The following is a 16,273-nucleotide window of genomic DNA, read 5'->3' on the forward strand; positions in this document are numbered from 1 at the left end:
GGCCCAGCGGTCTGCCTGGTGCACCTGCTCCCAGGGGTGTGGCGGGGGGGGGGGGTCCAGCCCCTCCTCCGCAGTGCGGTAGACGTGATAGAAATGCCTCGCAGGGGCACAGGGACACTAGAGAACAGGTGCGCGTGGACAGGGCCAAGCCAAGAGGGTTGTGACCCGCCAGGCCGCGGTGGGAGCAGGGGGGCGGGGGCCGGGACCGCGTGCCTGCGTGGCCCGGCCGTTAGACGTGGGACAGCTTCTGCCAAGTGCAGTGGGTGGACGGAGCCTCAGCCGTTTCCTCCGAGAGGAAGCTCCGGTCACTCCCCTCAGAGGCAGAACTGATGTGGAAACGGCTTCAAAATCCCCCCATGCCAGATCCCAAAAGCACATTTCTAAGACCCCAAAGATGGGGGTCACAGACGACAGATAGCCTGCTGCTCACACAAGCCACCCCACGCTGTCCCCGGGTCTTGGGCTGACCTGCCGAACGCTTCCTCACCCCCCCAAATTCCCTCCACGTTCGGGGAAATGGCATGGGCTCAAACCCATCTGATTTGATAAAAGAATTTATGGACAAAATTTCAAGTTCGTTTCCTGTGGGCCATGCCACGTGGGTGCCGCTCTGCCCATGTGCGAGGCTTCTTAACCGAGGGGTTCTGGGGGCGCGGGGGGGTCCCAATGCCTGCCCGGCCCCTCCCCGTCAGTGTGCGTCGCCTGGGCCGGTGCTGCCTATTTCTCTGACTGGCCTGCAGACCCCTGGTGCCCAGACGTGGCTTCTTCAGGGGCGGAGCCTGAGGCTGTGATCAGCTCCACAGACGACGAGGAAGGGACGGGTTCTGACTCCCTGGTTGTACCCACTCTCCCGCCCCCCGGCTGGGCCGTGCTCTGTGTGGTCACTGCGGGGCCGAGGGTCAGGCACCCCAGCCTCTGGGGACGGGGAGAGCCGCACCCCGAGGGTGGAGGGCTCTGGGGGCCCTGGGGAGGACACAAGCTTCTTTTTTCCCACTTGCACAGAGAAAGCAACCCTTCCCTCTCACGACACTGCGCGGGTGCTGGGAAGGCAGCCGGCCTCGGCCGGGGTCCAGTGTGGGCTCTAGCGGCCCCGTGACTTCATCGCACAGTGTGACCGCAGACCCACTGGTGCCATGTCACCTGCCCATCCTTGCACGGCCCTAACGTTTGGATAGGTAAGTGGCCAATCTGAGGAGGGAGGCCCGGTGTTCCGAGATCACGGATTGTACTGGGGTCTGTGGTCAGGGGTCCTGCAGGAGGTGACGTGCCACCCAACGCCCGTGATCGGACAGGGGTGGTGAGGGCTTATTCCCTGAACACGAGTGTCACCTGTGTCCCTCCTCTGTCCCTTCCTGTTCTCACTATGTCCTTATTTTTTTGGGCTACAGGTGCTCCCGGATAGGAAACAACGTGCCCCTCCCCCAATGTCAAACCTGCCACTGATTTCCGTGGAGCATAATCCGATCCCTGAAAACAAAAGTGGCCCTAAAGTCTGTCCTGATAGTTCATTCCTCTACCTGCTACCTCCCTTTCAATACACATTTGAAAAATAGTACATTTTGTTTGCCTGCAAGCTTGTATATTTGAATGTTTAACTAGGCTGTTATCTGCAGCCTTCTGGCTGGTTTCCATGGCAGCTGAGGACGAGCAGAGTAAAATGGTATTTAACAAACACGAAATAAAACAACGGAGAAACATCTCCGTTCTTCAGCAAATAGAACACGCGAGCCGTTCTAAACAAACATTTGCATGAGTTTGGATCTGAGAGGTGCTGAGTGGATTTTCCTGCGTCCACAATGCCGCTGAGCGGACGCAGGTGCGCCCGCCTGCACCCCGCCCCCCGCACTACGGTAGTGCTGACTTCCGATCTCTTCTAGGAAGAGGAGGTTTTGCAAGTTCTCATGGAAATCGTACAAAGGAAGGTTTCCTGAACGGAACGGCATCATTACTCCCTCTGTATTCAGGAGGAAAGTCCTAGTCGCTCCCTCAAGCCTAGGGTGCTTGGAGGGGCGGAGGGGGTGGCGTTGCTGGTCCTCGCTCACACCTGGGCAGGGGGAGACCCCGGCAGGTGCAGTGGCCGGCCCAGGTCGTGCGGCTGCAGCTGTGGGGCTGGGGCCTGAGCTCACTTGCCCCTCTCTGCCCTGTGGCTGGTCACGGTGACACAGAGCATGGTCCCAACACCTCCTCCCACCTGGGGCCAAGCGGGCAGACTGGAGTCTGGAAGCTGTGAGCGGCCCTGGGGAAGGAGTTCTGTTGTGGCCACTCAGGAACTTTTACCCGTCGGGCTCATATCGTTGGGAAGGCGTCACGCTGCTCCTACTGGCATCAAAACCACAGTTCTCTTGGTGAGGGCCCCAGAGCTCCCCGCTTGTCCTCCTTAGCCTTGTCCCCCTCTAACGGGAGGACGCGGGATGGCGCAGCACCCGGGCACAGAAGGGACAGGGTGCGCCCCGCAGGGCAGCTGTGTGTGCAGACAGCACACTCGCGGGCCAGCTCCCACGCACAGAAGGGCAGGATGGGGGACCCCACGACATCCAGACAGGCGTCTGCGTGTGTCCATGTGGCCAGCCAGGCGGCTCGGCCGTCCGGGCCTCCCTAGCTCGCCGAACACCTGTCCCCAGACCACAGCCTCAGCACCTGCCGACATCTGGGAAGAGACCATTCTCGGGGGTGTGGCCTCCTGTGCGTCTGTAGGGCGTCCCCGACCCCCACCCACTGGAAGCCAGACTCCCCCCCTCAACCCCCACCCCCGGGTTGCGACAACACAGTGAATCCAGGCTTCTCTGTCTACCTGGTGGAGAGCTTGTTGGCGAGAACCAAGAAAATTGTGTTTGGTTGGAAACATTTTTAAATGAAATTACTCTTCACCTTACAGAAAAAAACCACACAATTGCAGTTAAACAAAAAAATTAAATTAAATTAGCGAGTTAAGCCAAACTGTGTTACTTTTTTCCGGAGTTGTTAGCAGCGGAACTGAATGAATCTTTCACATTGGTGTCAATTAGTGAGAAAAATGGTCAGTTTCGTTGGCATTGATGGCTCTGGAAGGCTTCGAAGAGGGCGTGATCAGGGTCTGCCTGAGAATTTTAACTCAACCAGACTGCAATCACGTTTCCTTCTGGAAGGCGGCCTCGCGGTCCACTTCTGCTGTCCACGGAGCACGTGGGGCCCCCAGGACGAGCTCTGGGCCACGCCAGCGTCCCTGAGTTTGCTGGGCATTCTTCTCAAGGCAGGACATGCCCGCGACCACCTCACTGTGGTTTCCACAAACATCTTCAGGAATAAGAAGGATTTCATACCGAACCAAATCCCGTGGAGCCCAGGCCTTGCACAGAACCACAAACCTGTGTTGGTCTGCCAGTTTGATTTTCACTCAAACACCTACAGGAGGGCAGCCGGGACGCCCCGTGCCTCCCGCTTCCCGAAGGCGGTCTCCACAAGCCCCCACATGCTGGCCCGTGCATGCGCACACATGCGCCAGCCCCGTCATGAGCTAAAGGCCCTGGGGGTGGGTGAGCAACGCACCCCCTGGCTCACGCCCATCCGCTGGGCTCACAGCTCACGTGCACACATGTCTGTGCTGCATCAGCTCACTGGACCCCGGGAGAAGCGTCCCCCAGGACTGGCCACCCTGCACCCCCGGCCCAGACTCAGAAGGGCTGAGACAGGATTTCGCCCGAGGACAGGAGAAGCCGCAGCCGGACAAGGCCTCTGTCTGGAATGCAGTCTCCTTCTCCGATTTTAGGCTTCGGTCCAGAGGTCACCTTCCTGATCCCTGGACATGGCAGCAGCCTCTGACCTCGGCTCAGGACCCCTCCCTAATTCCCAGTGGTGCCCCTGCATCATGAAACAGAGCCAGGTGTCCGGCGGGGATGTAGCAGCCCTCAGTGGTCACTCCCCCGGGGAACCAGGAGAGTGACTTGGGGCCTGTCGGACTCATGGGACCCCAGGTTTCTCAGAGGGTGCCCTGCCTGTCATGTCCCCACTCACGATCACGCTCCTGGAGACCAAACAGGACCCGTGCAGCCCGTCTCCCTGCTAACAGGCCCAGAACCTTCCTTGCCCGGCAGTGATGCTCTCTCGCATGTGACTTCCCCAGCAAGCCCCCCAGGGTTCTCCTTCGGCTCCGCGCCATCCGCAGGCCAGGGGCGCAAACCCCGGGACAGGCTGGGCAGGGTCAGGCGGCTTCTCCCTGGGGCTCTGCAGGCAACCCTTCACCCCCGCTCTGCCGATGGAAGGGCTGACCCCAGCCCCCGAGCGTTCAGGGCCGTTTGCAGCCGGAAACGGCGTCTGAGTTTGAGCTTCGCGCCGGGACCCTCCTGCTTACCCGGCCTGGAGAGGCTGAGTTGGGCGGACACGTGCGCCCCGGCCCAGGGCTGTTCTCCAAGACGAGGGACAAACAAAGAAGCCAAGATGACCTTCGACCGGCCGGAACAATCCCTCGTGCCCTCACGCCAACCAAGGGTTAAAAGCTGCCGCAGGTTTGAGTTTGGCTCATCCCTTGAGCTCCAGGAGGGAGGTGCTGGCGGGGGGACCCCGACCTCAGCCTCTGGAAAGGGATCTCGCCCAGCAGTTTGTGGGGGTCTCTGAGGTGCTGGGCCGCCCGCTGTGTGCCTGGTCAGGCCCCACGTGGGGGCGCGGAGACCCGCGAGCGCCGGGGCGTTAGTGCTTTACTAAAGCGGCCGCTGGCCCCCGACAGTGGACAGGAGCGCGAAGCGTCCGCCCTGTCCTTTCTTTTGCGGGGCTGCTTCTCAGTGGCACTCCGGCCATCTGTGTCCTGGAAAAGGATAAAAGAATATCTTGCTGCGTTCTTAAGTCTCCATCCCTCGCCAGCACCTAATGACCTTCTGGGCGCTGTGTCCAAGGCGACGCCTCACGTGGAAAGGCTCCTGTGGCCGCCTTCAGTGAAAACCTCCGTGCGTCAGGGTTCGGGCTGGCACACCAGCCTCCTGTGCTCACGCGGGGCCTTCTCTGCCTCAGCTGGCCTCCCCCACAGGCCTCAGCTTTCAGGGGGACAGGTGGATGGCAGGAGCTTGTCCTCAGCAGGCCCTCTCCAGTCCACTGTCTGGTGGCCAGGCTGGGAGTCCTTGTGATAGCAGTGACGAGTCCTGCCCACTCTCAGGATGGACGCGGACAGACCGTGGGGACGGCCGCCAGGCTGTGAGAGGGAGGGGGCATGGACCCTGGGGAGGGGGCAAGGCCGTGAGAAGAAGGGGGCACAGACCGTGCGGATGGGGGTCAGGCCGTGACAGGGAGGACGGACGGACATGGGGACAGGGGACAGGCTGTGAGCGGGAGGGGGACTGGGACACGGCGAGGGAGGCTGAGGGACTGCAGCCCTGAAGCTAGGGGCCTCGGCCAGACTTGTCCTCACTGTGCTGGGGACCCGAGCAACTGTATGACCAGGACCTGAGGGCCTCTGGAGCCCTGGGTTGGTGGGGGGGCGACACGGGTTCTATCCGACTCCCTCAGCAGGCAGGCGAGGCTACAGGCCTGGTCAGAGCATGTCATGGGGCCAATGAGCCCAAGCCCCTCAGCCTGGGCGGCGTCACCAGCAGACATTTCTTATCCCTGTCCTGGAGGCCAGAAGTCTGAGGTCAAGGTGTGGGCAGGTCAGTTCCCGCCGCGGGCCGCGGGGGGACAGTCCGCCCCAGGCCCCTCTCCTGAACTCCGGTGGCTCGCCAGACATGTCCGCCTCCCCTGCTCTCCGCCCTCCCCTTCGCGGCGCTGTGTCCACGCGCGTCTGTGCGCAGAATTGTCCGCGTCCACGCGCACGCCTGCTCGAGGGACCGCACCTTAAAGAGTAGGTCCACCGAGCCCTCGTGATAAGCTCAGTCCCGCTCCGAGCGACGGCAGGTCAGGGCCCAACACAGGCTTCTCCGGGGGACGCCCTCAGCCCGTCCGATTGCAGAGCCCGAACCGTGCGGGGAACCTGGGGCGGTGACCACCGGGCACAGGGTGTCTCTCATACATGCTGACGCACGCGTTACCAGCCGGGACTCGTCCCCGGAACAGCAGTCTCTACACCCACAGGCCCCACTGCCACTTGCCCGTGTGAGCGCAGCTGGTCGGCCGGCGGCCGAGCGCACGGCTTCATCCACAGTGTTTCTGTGAGGCCAGAACACGGCTCCGAGTCCCCGGGGGCGATCCGGCACTCCGGTGGGAAATGTGTGACCTCATTTGCATTTTCTAATTGAATTGCTACCAGCTTTCCTGCAAGACTGCACAAAAAGTTATTCCAGATTTGAGCACGGCTGGTATTACCCGCAGAAAGGCCGCCTTTGAATCGTTGCTAAGAGAGGAAACGGAAGGGGAAAACTTGCCAGATTTTTATGGTTCGTCTCACTGGGGAGCTGTCAGTTTTGTCCGGCTCCACCAGTCGCCGAAAGCCCGGGCGGGGAGGCTGCACTCGGAGGAACCCGGGTGCAGGGGTTCACAGAGCCGGGACATTAGGGGGTCCCTGCGCTGGTCCTTGGGGATTTGCTTCAAAGCTCCTTTTGGCAAAGAGCCTCCTGGGACTTTCCAGGACTCTGCTCCCTTGGAGAAGGGGCTTTGTGTACCTAGGACCTTCTGCCAGCGGCACCCCTGCTCGCTGTGTCCCCGTCTGAACTCCCCACCCTCTCCAAACTCAGCCAGGAAGCCCTTGGCACGCATTAAAAAAAGTTCTGCTTAGAACTAAACTGAACCTAGTTTAGGCAGGGGCTGGGGTGGGCTGGGGTCACTTCACCTGTTTTCTTTAAGGACACCCCATCGGTCCTGCATTATGGTCTCCATTGCCCTGGGTAGGGCTCTGCAAACTTTTTGTTAAGGGATCAGATAGTTAAGGAGTTTAGGCATCGCAGGCCGAGAAGTGAAAGCGACGACATGACTATCGCTATTTACACGACCCTTCAAAGTACAGAGACCGTTCGAAGCTCACAGGCCGTCCAAAGGCAGCGGGCAGGTCAGATCCGGCTGCGGGCTCCACCGCGCTGCCTCTGGCCCCAGAGTGCCGGTCTTACACAAACCAAGGGTCTGCAGCATGTTTATGTGAAGTGGGTGAATTCCGCCGTATAAAAAATCATACCTCTGTAAAGATGATTTTTTAAAAGAACGTTAAGTTTTTTTTTTTAAGCTTGCCATTCTGCTGCATTTGTCTGATAACTTTGCTCCTAAAGCACCCCATTAAAAAAAATATTTTATTTATATATTTGACACAGAGAGAGAGAGCACAAGCAGGGCAGAGGCAGAGGGAGAGGGAGAAGCAGACTCCTGGCTGAGCAGGAAGCCGGATGTGGGACTCGATCCCAGGATCCTGGGATCATGACCTGAGCTGAAGGCAGAGGCTTAATGACTGAGCTACCCAGGCGCCCAAATCACCCCATTTTAATTACCGTAGTTCAGTGGATCTCACACGGGGATGGTTTGGTCCCCGGGAGCATTTTGCAAAGACTGCAGAGAGCTTTGGTGGCAGTGAGGGTGGTGGGCGTGGGGCCGGGGATCCTGTGGCAGCTCCTACGGGGTGCAGGACAGCGTGCCCCACCCCGGAGAATGATCCAGACCGAACTCCAGCAGTGCCGAGAGGTCAAGAAACGGCTTTGGTTTGCACGTACACCTCACCGCGTCCCAAATACGGCTCCTCCCATCTTCGTGCTGTTCTGGGCTATTCCTGGTCCTCTGCATTTTCATTTAAAAGTTTAAAGTTATCCAGGGGCGCCTGCTGGGTGGCTCAGCTCGGGAAGCCTTTGCCTTCAGCCCAGGTCAGGATCTCAGGGTCCCGGGATCAAGTCCCGCATGGGGACCCTGCTCAGCGCTGCGTCTGCACAAGATTCTCCCTTTCCCTCTGCCCCATCCCCCTGCTGTCTCTCTCTCTCTCTCTTTCTCAAATAAATAAATCTTGAAAAAAAATGTGAAGTCCTCCGTCTGCCCTTCTACCAACAAGCAAGCACACAAGACACGCCGTGATTTTTGTTGGTTTGTGTTGTTGAGTCTACGGGGGAGCAGATGTCACGGGCTCCAAGCCTCTGAGTTACAAGCAGACGCGCTTGGGTCTTCAAGGTCTTTGGTTGTTCTCAGTGACAGGGAAGTGTCCCGCGAAGGTTTTGTTAGGTTCACTCCTGGTTATGGGATCACCTTCAACGCTGCTGTCATCGGCACCTGGCTCAGATGTCATTTGGAAACTACTTACTCCTGGTGCGCGGAGGTGTAACTGCTTTCACACCCAGCCCTCTCGCTAACGAACCTCACTCAGCCAGCCCAGCTTCTCTGTGGCTCATTTCAGATTTTCTACATCCGTAATCCTGCAAGCGACACTAATGCCGGTTCCGTTTCTTCAGCTCTTCTCTGCTTGCTTGACGTCGTGGGCTCGAGGCTCGGGCATGGAATGCAAGGATGTCCTCGTGCTATTTCAGACGTCACGGAGGCCTCCTATTCCCCGGGCTTCTGGCTGTGTGCTGTGTGCCCCGAACGAGGTTCGGGATGGCCCCTTCTCTTCCCAGCTTGCTGGGTATTTCTTCCTGAATGGAAGTTACCTTCCATGTTAACAACAGACGTTCAGATGGTCGTGGGATATCCGTCCTTTATTCTGTGCTGAATTACACGTACCCATTTTCCGGTGCTGAAGCCATCTCTGGCTCTGGGAACAGACCCCGGCAGCGTGGCTGGTCCCCTGCAAACACGGGTGCACTTGAGCTCGTTACTGTTTTGCTCACGTGTTGTTTTTATCTGTTTACGAGTGGCGTGGCGCGCAGCCACCCGCTGTCCTCCTGCCCCTTCAGGGCTCTCGCTGGTTTGGACAAGGCACATGCTCGGGGTCTCTGGCCGAGTCTGGGCACCCCTTTGGTCCCCCGCATGTGGGCGTGGCCTTGGGACACGGGTTTGAATTTAAATTTGTCTGTCATAACAACTAGTTCAGATTTTCTTGTCCCGTTAGACTCGGCAAGTTGATGACATTTCCGGAATGTTATCTTTCCAGGGATGTTCCCCTGTACGTCGGCGTAAGAGGTACGTGACCCACGGAGCCACGTGTGAGAAGGGTCATGACGCCGTTTCCACGGCGGGTGAGGATTACTGGCGGCTTCCCTTCTCGGTCCGATCCGCTCGGGAGTTTACGGAGTCAGCTCCGGTCTGTGAATTCTACCGTTTTGATCCCATTACCCTCTCCTCTTGGTTTTCCTGTTTCCTCTTTCTACTTGGTTGCACTTCATTTCTTTCCCTAATTTCTTGGATGAACGTGGCCAGTTCCCACCTCCCTTCCGTTCTTAGGCATCTGGAAGGCTGCGCAGTCCGGCCGGCCCAGACCTCGGCCCCTCCCGCCGGTGTAGTGCTCAGTCCGGGTTACTCTGGACCCTGCACGTGGCTCCTTCCTACCCGAGGGCCCGTCGGAAGGCTCTTCACTCGGCGTCCAAATCTACGGGGACTTTTCGGTCACCTTCCCCGTGACGGATCCCCAGCTTCCTCGCTCGGATTCTAGCCCCGTGGCTGGAGGTTCAGCCTCCGGTCGGGCCCGCTTCACGCAGGCTCTGAGCATCCTTGAAAATGACGCGGACGCAGCCGTGGTGGGGTCTGGCTTTCACACGGGAGGCCCGGACTTACTAAATCTGCGGGTCTAGTCTTCCTTTCCTGTGGCTACTCCGTCTGCTTCCGTGTACTCAGAGGTGCACGCCAAGTTTTACGATCGAATGTTTGCTTCTTTCTCCTTTCCGTCCCGCCGGCTTTGCCTTCGTCTGTGAAGCACACAGTGCAGGACTCGTGCAGCAACCGCGAGCGCCCGGCTCCCTTCCGGTGAGAGAGGCGTGGTGTCGCCCCTGCAGGTTCCTACTTTCCCTTTTTCTCCATTCTTGCCCTTTTCAGATCTGTCTTCCGTGACCTGTATGGAGTCGGGGTTTGTCTTTGATCTGTCAACGCGTTTCCTTTTAATTACAGAAGCTCATCTTTCCCATTTATTGGAACTGATCTATACTTGCAAATCCAACCGCTTCCTCAGGCAGAAACACGGGGCTCCTCTGTCCTTTCCTTCCATTGTTTGGATTGCTAAGTGTTAGTACTCTGCTTCCCATCCATTATGTGAGAACCTGAACGATCTTATGACTTCTTTTTTTTTAGGAAGGTCTACTTTGTTGGGCTCCCTACTTAACGGGGAGCCTGCTTCTCCCTCACCCTTTACCCGCCCCCATTCATGCCCTCTCTCTTGCTTACTCTATCGCAAAGAAATCAATAAAATCTTAAAGAAAAAAAAAGACTACTTGCTTGAAAATTCACATTGTTAACAGAGGAAAAGAACAGATTATTATTATTTAAAGCACTTTTAAAAAATATTGCCTAAATTTGCAGACTCGAAGAGGTGAAAACCTTTGCGCGGCAAGTGCACCCAGGAGGCGGGAGGGTCGGGCTCTCCTTTGCCTGGATCTGGCTGTTATTAAGCGACCCGGCGAGAGCAGAACGCGTCCTGTGCAATCATGTTAGAGTCCTGTGAGAACCCCACGGGAACATGAAGATCTGTTATCATGACAGGTTTTTACCCCTTGTGTGCAAGGTCAGACACTACAGAGACTTTAGGTCCCTCCTCAAGTTCAGATTTACTTCTGACCTGCAGGGCTGCCTCCCTTGGCCAGGACTCTATGTTCATCTTTTTTTTTTTTTTTTAAAGGTTTTATTTATTTACTTGAGAGAGAGACAGGGAGAGAGAGCATGAGCGAGGAGAAGGTCAGAGGGAGAAGCAGACTCCCCGTGGAGCTGGGAGCCCGAGGCGGGACTCGATCCCGGGACTCCAGGATCATGGCCTGAGCCGAAGGCAGTCGTCCACCAACTGAGCCACCAGGCGTCCCACTCTACATTCATCTTTAAGTGATGTGTCCATCACCGTGACCTTGTAGTCATTCTCCAGGACCTTGGAACAGGGATCTTTGTCTTATCCGAGTTGCATATTAATTTGATTTCCATCATCTTCCAGGATGGTGTGAGCAGCCTGGGCCCTCGGACTCCATGCCTGCTTTCCTGCCCATGAAGCGTGTCCCCTGCCGTGCTCATGGCTATCTGCATCTACTTAATCTTTTCATGGTTTTTCCTTCTGGACTTTTATCACCAAGCACCCTGTTTCCGCCTGATGAACACGACCTGTGGCAGAATCTCTCAGGGTGCTTCCTGAAGGGGACTTCTACTGGGTAACAGAATCCTGTGTCTGTCACCACCCGCCACCTTCTGGCACCCATTGTCCCCACGAGAAGCCAGCTCCCATGTCACCATTGTGCCTTCCCTGGAGCTGGCTTCTGTTTGCTTTCAGGGACTTTGGTTTTCGACATTTTACCGTAAAACACCTGTCATGGATTGAATGTGTGTGTTCCTGAATTCCTATGCTCCAAGCGGATCCTCAGATCCTGTGGCCTTGGGGGTGATTAGGATCAGAGGAGGTCATGTGGGTGGAGCTCCTGAAATGGGACTGGTTCCATCCGTGACTTTCTTCTGTCCCCTTGCTGTCAGGGGAGGATACAAGACAGCCAAGACAACAGTCGGCAGGAGACCCACCTGGGGACTTGACCACACCGCCATTCTGATCACAGAGCTCCAGCCTCCAGAACCATGAGGAACACGTGTCTGTTGTCCACAAGCTGCCCAGCCTACGGTGTGTCCTTCCAGCAGCCTGAATGGACAAAGACCGTGCCCGAGTCTGTTTTCTTCCTATTAGCTTGCGTAGAGTTTGTGGGGCATGTTGGAGAGAAGCCTGGATATCTGCTGCCATTATCTTTTCCAATGTTACTTCTGCTCCGTTTTCTCCCCGCTCGGCCCCATATTCCAAACACGCATGTGCTGGGACTTCTTGCAACTTCTCCAGCGCCTTTACTCTTCCTTCTGTGTTTTCCTTCTCTTTCACTCCTTGTGATTGAGCCTGAATGTTTCCTCTGACAATTTCTGCTTTGCTAAATCTCTCTTCAACTGTGTCTAATCTGTAGATGTATCTATCCAGTGAGCTTTTTCTTTTGTTTGTTATAGTTTTCATCCTAAATTGCCCAGTTCTTTTTTATTCTTCTAATGCTTTCTCAAAATCTTGTTTTAGATGTGCTTAAACACAGTAAGCTTAGATCTTATAATATCTACGTCTGATAACTCTGTCACCTGGAGTCACTGCGGGTCTTGTCCCTTCCCCACCGAGTGCCCAGTCATTTTCAGCTGAGTGCTGGACATTGTGTATAAGAGAAGATGGGTATAACCCGAGGCCCAGTAAGATACCTTCCAGCAGAGCAGATTTACATTTGATTCTGATAGGTGGTTAGGGATATCAGCAATATGGCATCACCTTAATCTATTTATAGACAGTGACATTATTTGAAGCTTGGCATTGGTCTCTATAAGGACATGTCGACTAAGTGACTTAGCGTTTCACACACCCTCCTTCCTGCCCCCAGGAACCACCCTGGGGAGAGTCCAGTGGTTGTGATGGGCACAGGACTCTGAGGGTTGGGACCATACTGACCACAGCAGTAAGAACCACGTCCTCGTGGCAGGGCTCTTGTGAGTCTGCAATGTGTAGGACACATCATCTCATACAATACTTGTGACAACTATTGTTATCCCATTTTCCAGATCAGTAAATCCGAGTGGTCATGTGACTTGTCCCAGAACATCAACCTGTAGATTGGAGGATACTTGGCTACAAAGTGCAACCAGGCTCCTTTACAAAGCCGGGCTCAGCCATACCTAGAATGCCAGTCTCACTCCTTTCTAGAACACCAATTCTCCCTTGCAGCAAAGCGGCTGCGGTCACATGGCTCAGCATCCCCATCTGTAAAGTGGGGGCAGTGACAGGAGTCACTTGAGGGTCAGAGGAGTGGATGCCTCTTAGGAGGGGCCCAGGTAACATTCAAAAATGTTAGGACAAGGAAATTTGGGTTTGAAAGTAAGAAGAAACAAGGGCCCATCTTAGATAGAGCAGGACTGGTTGAGTGGGCTGTAGAGACGCTGCCCACCTCTCATAGACACAGGGGTGTGGCACCACAGCACCAGGCTGCTGGACTCACGTGATGGCCTGAGCCTGGGACATGGACTCTCTGCTCCCCTTCTGACCCTTGGGTACGGATGGGCCAGCCTGGCGTGGGCTGGAGGACCCTTGACTGAGGACTGTCTAACTGCAGTCACCTTCAAAGAGGGTCAGGGGAGAAACTGAGTCAGAAACTGCATCATTAACACGCCTAATGAGAGGTGTCGTGATGCTTCAATTAGTGCCTTTTATCTGAGGCCTCCACGGGCTTTCAGGACCTCTGTCCTCTGCTCACAGGGCCCTGGCTTCCGCATCACAGTCGGGGAGATGAGCGTTGACCCAGCCGGCACTGGCTGTCGGCCCCTGGCCCTGCACCTGGAGGCCCCCCCCCCCCCCCCCCCCCCCCCCCGCACCACGGGCCGCATCCCGGGGCTGCCCCCGGCATGCCTGGACAGCTGCCTTCTCACGGGCACGGGGCTGCTCATCACCCCTCATGAAAGAATGGAAACCGTGACCGTCTGTCTTAAGGTCTTCAGCAGCCACACGGGGAGGCCTGTAACTGGTTTCGAGGCGAGGCCCAGATCAACATTCCATGAGGGCACCTGACGTCCTTCCCCGGCGGATCAGCTCATCACCAGCGGGCAAAGCTACCCGCCAGAGTCACGGTTTTCTCTTATCTAACGCAAACCGCCTCTACTTGGTTTACAAACAAGATGAAACAAAACACAGGCCACTGTTTTCCCAAAGTGGGTTCCTCGGCACACCTGCCTTACAAGATGTTCCATGAAGAGGGTTCCCTGACCAGCAGGCTTGGGAAACTTGCAGGCTGCCCCCCCCACCCCCGCCCCCGGCAGCTCCCAGAGCACCTTAATTACGTGAGGCTCTGGGTAAATCCACAGAAAGGAATCTGATCGACTTGCTTTAACCCTTTGCTTCCCAGGGCTAGTTTCCGAGGGGTGCCGGGGATGCCGTCGGGGACGTGGCTTCGAGAGGCGTGTTCTCGGTCGCTGACGCACGGCACACGCATCACGGTAATTCTGATGGCCCCCGGGCCCCCCGGTACCCGAAAGGGTTTCAACACTTGGGCTGATCCCCAGGCACTGAATAGCTGGGGCCTGTCGTAAGGGCCACCCCGGCTGGTGCTTCCCTGCTCACCTGCCAGCCCCAGGCCCGAGGCCCAAGCTGCAGGCAGGAGAGGCCCCAGAATTTCAGGCGCCCAGTGAGGAACGGGAGGGAACAAGTAAGACCGTCCAGAGGGCAAGCGCCTTGCATTCCCGCGGGCATGGGGCCCCTGCGCCCGACCTTGTGGCAGACGTCTCTCAGGAAGGGGGCAGGGCAGAGGGTCCCCTGGGGCTGGCACAGCCCGCTGAGATGTCCCACTCCTGGGGAGCCTCTGCGGAGGGAGGGAGGATGCTCCCCAAGCTCCGCGTGAAGTCACGTCTTACTCCCCAAGCTCCGCGTGAAGTCACGTCTTACTCCCCAAGCTCCGCGTGAAGTCACGTCTTACCTTGTGCGTGGAGCGGGCAGACGAGGGCTGGGCCACCAGCAGGCGCACCACGGCGTCCCATCGCTCGGCCGTCTGGTGGTCCCACGCGGTCACGGTGAACGCCACCTGCTCGGAGGGGATCCACAGCTCCCGGGTGGCAAAGACCGTCCCGTCCGCCTTGACTTGGAAGTCCGTGCTGTTGGTCTCATACTGTGTCCCTCTGGTCCCCAAACAGCGGCTGAACGCGACTGCAAGTGAGAAGAGAGACGGGGTCAGGACCGGGCGGCGAGCGGAGGGGACACGGGTGCTAGCGTGCTTGCCGCTCAGCCACAGGTCCTCGGTCTCCCAAGGAGCGACGCGGGGAAAATAACAAGTAACCGATTTTTTGACCTTCAGGTATTGGGTTTCATCTCTCCTGCTCGGGGAATTAGCTGTCGGCCGTCGCAGGACGTAAAACCGCCAAGGGTGCGCCCTTCTCCGTTCTAGCTGGCAGCCGGCTGTGCTCCGCCCGTATCCCCGAGTCTGTGAGGGGCCCGGCGGGTCTGCCTGCCTGAGAACGGCCCCTCCCAGCCGCCCTCCCAGCCCCTGCAAACCCCGAGTCGCCCGCTCGCTCGCTGGCCCGCCACAGATGTGTGTTTCCACCCCGAGAAGGAGCCGGGAGGGCGGTGTTCTGACTGGGGCGCCAATCTGCTGTGCTCTTGGTGCTTCTTATCACCCAGCGACCCAACCTGACCCCCGCAGACTGGGTCGGGGCAGGTGGGGCAGGACCTGGGGACAGTTGGGGGCTTTAGGACCTGGACGCGGGGCAGTGGGGGCCGCGGGTTTCCTGATACCCCGGCGCACAGCTTTGCCCCCCACGCAGGAATTAGGCACCGCATCAATGGGCCCCGCTGAGGACTCTGTCGAACCAGGGTGCCGGGAAGGAGCCCTCGGAAGCCGCGCGTTGACCGGGGCCGCATCAGTGCGTTTCCTACCCAAGTGTGTGTGCCGCTGTCGCCAATGCCGCGCTAAAAGGGGGGCTCCGGCAGCCGGTGTCCCATTCCCTGATAGAAACGGCGGATGAAGTTACCTGGTATTTATAGAAGGGCGGGTCTCTCGGCAGTTATAGTGGGAGGATTGCTTTTTAAAGCAACGTCACTGTCACAGCTTCCATGACTTAATTACTATTTATTCCAGAAACTAAAAAAAGCACGTCGATGTTACATCTGATAAAGTGTTTCTCCCCTGTGTTCACCCTTCGTTGTTGTCTTGAGATAATAAATGAGGCCTATGGGCCTGGATCTCACCTACGTCACGCCCACGTCTCCCGCTGCCAGCGCCTCCCACTCCTGGGCTTGCTGTAAAAATGTTTCCAAGCGTGAGGAGCCAGGCGCCTCTGCCCCGTCCAGCCCGAGAGGACGGGAACGCGGACCGCTGGGCTCACGGTCCTGGCCCCCGGACGCCGAGGGCACCTGGGGCTTGGGCGGGCCGCGGCTCCAGGAAAGCAGCCCCGCATGAGGGCAGAACTGCATTTCCCTTCAAGTGACTAGAAAATCCCACACGACTCTCCCACCACCACAGGCCCCGACAGCAAATTAAAATCAGCAACGCGCTGAGCGGATCAGTCATTCCCGACGCCCAACCGTCACGGACAGAGATAAACACGACGGTTCCACGAATGTCGGGAGATGAGCCCCACGTACATAAACAAGCTCCTTGTTGTCTACGTGTGAATTTCTAGGAGCGCGAACGGCCTCGGGCAGCGGCGGGAGGACTTAGACGTCGACACCGCTGAATTTAAACCAAAGTCACAGGGTTTGGGTGACGTCTAGGGAAGCAAAGATGTGGCCCCCGTG

General features: G+C 57.4%; 1 protein-coding gene across 1 annotated transcript in view; it reads right to left on the minus strand.

Annotated features, from left to right (window-relative positions):
* Positions 1-16,273, minus strand: part of CDH4 (cadherin 4) — a 502,292-nt gene that overhangs the window by 118,227 nt on the left and 367,792 nt on the right. Inside the window, exon 3 of the mRNA XM_032350165.1 lies at positions 14,460-14,686. Within this exon, the coding sequence (XP_032206056.1) occupies positions 14,460-14,686 (227 nt within the window). The remainder of the gene's footprint in view (positions 1-14,459; positions 14,687-16,273) is intronic.

The sequence above is a fragment of the Mustela erminea genome, chromosome 7 (genome assembly GCF_009829155.1).
Source record: "Mustela erminea isolate mMusErm1 chromosome 7, mMusErm1.Pri, whole genome shotgun sequence".
In the NCBI taxonomy this organism is placed as follows: domain Eukaryota; kingdom Metazoa; phylum Chordata; class Mammalia; order Carnivora; family Mustelidae; genus Mustela; species Mustela erminea.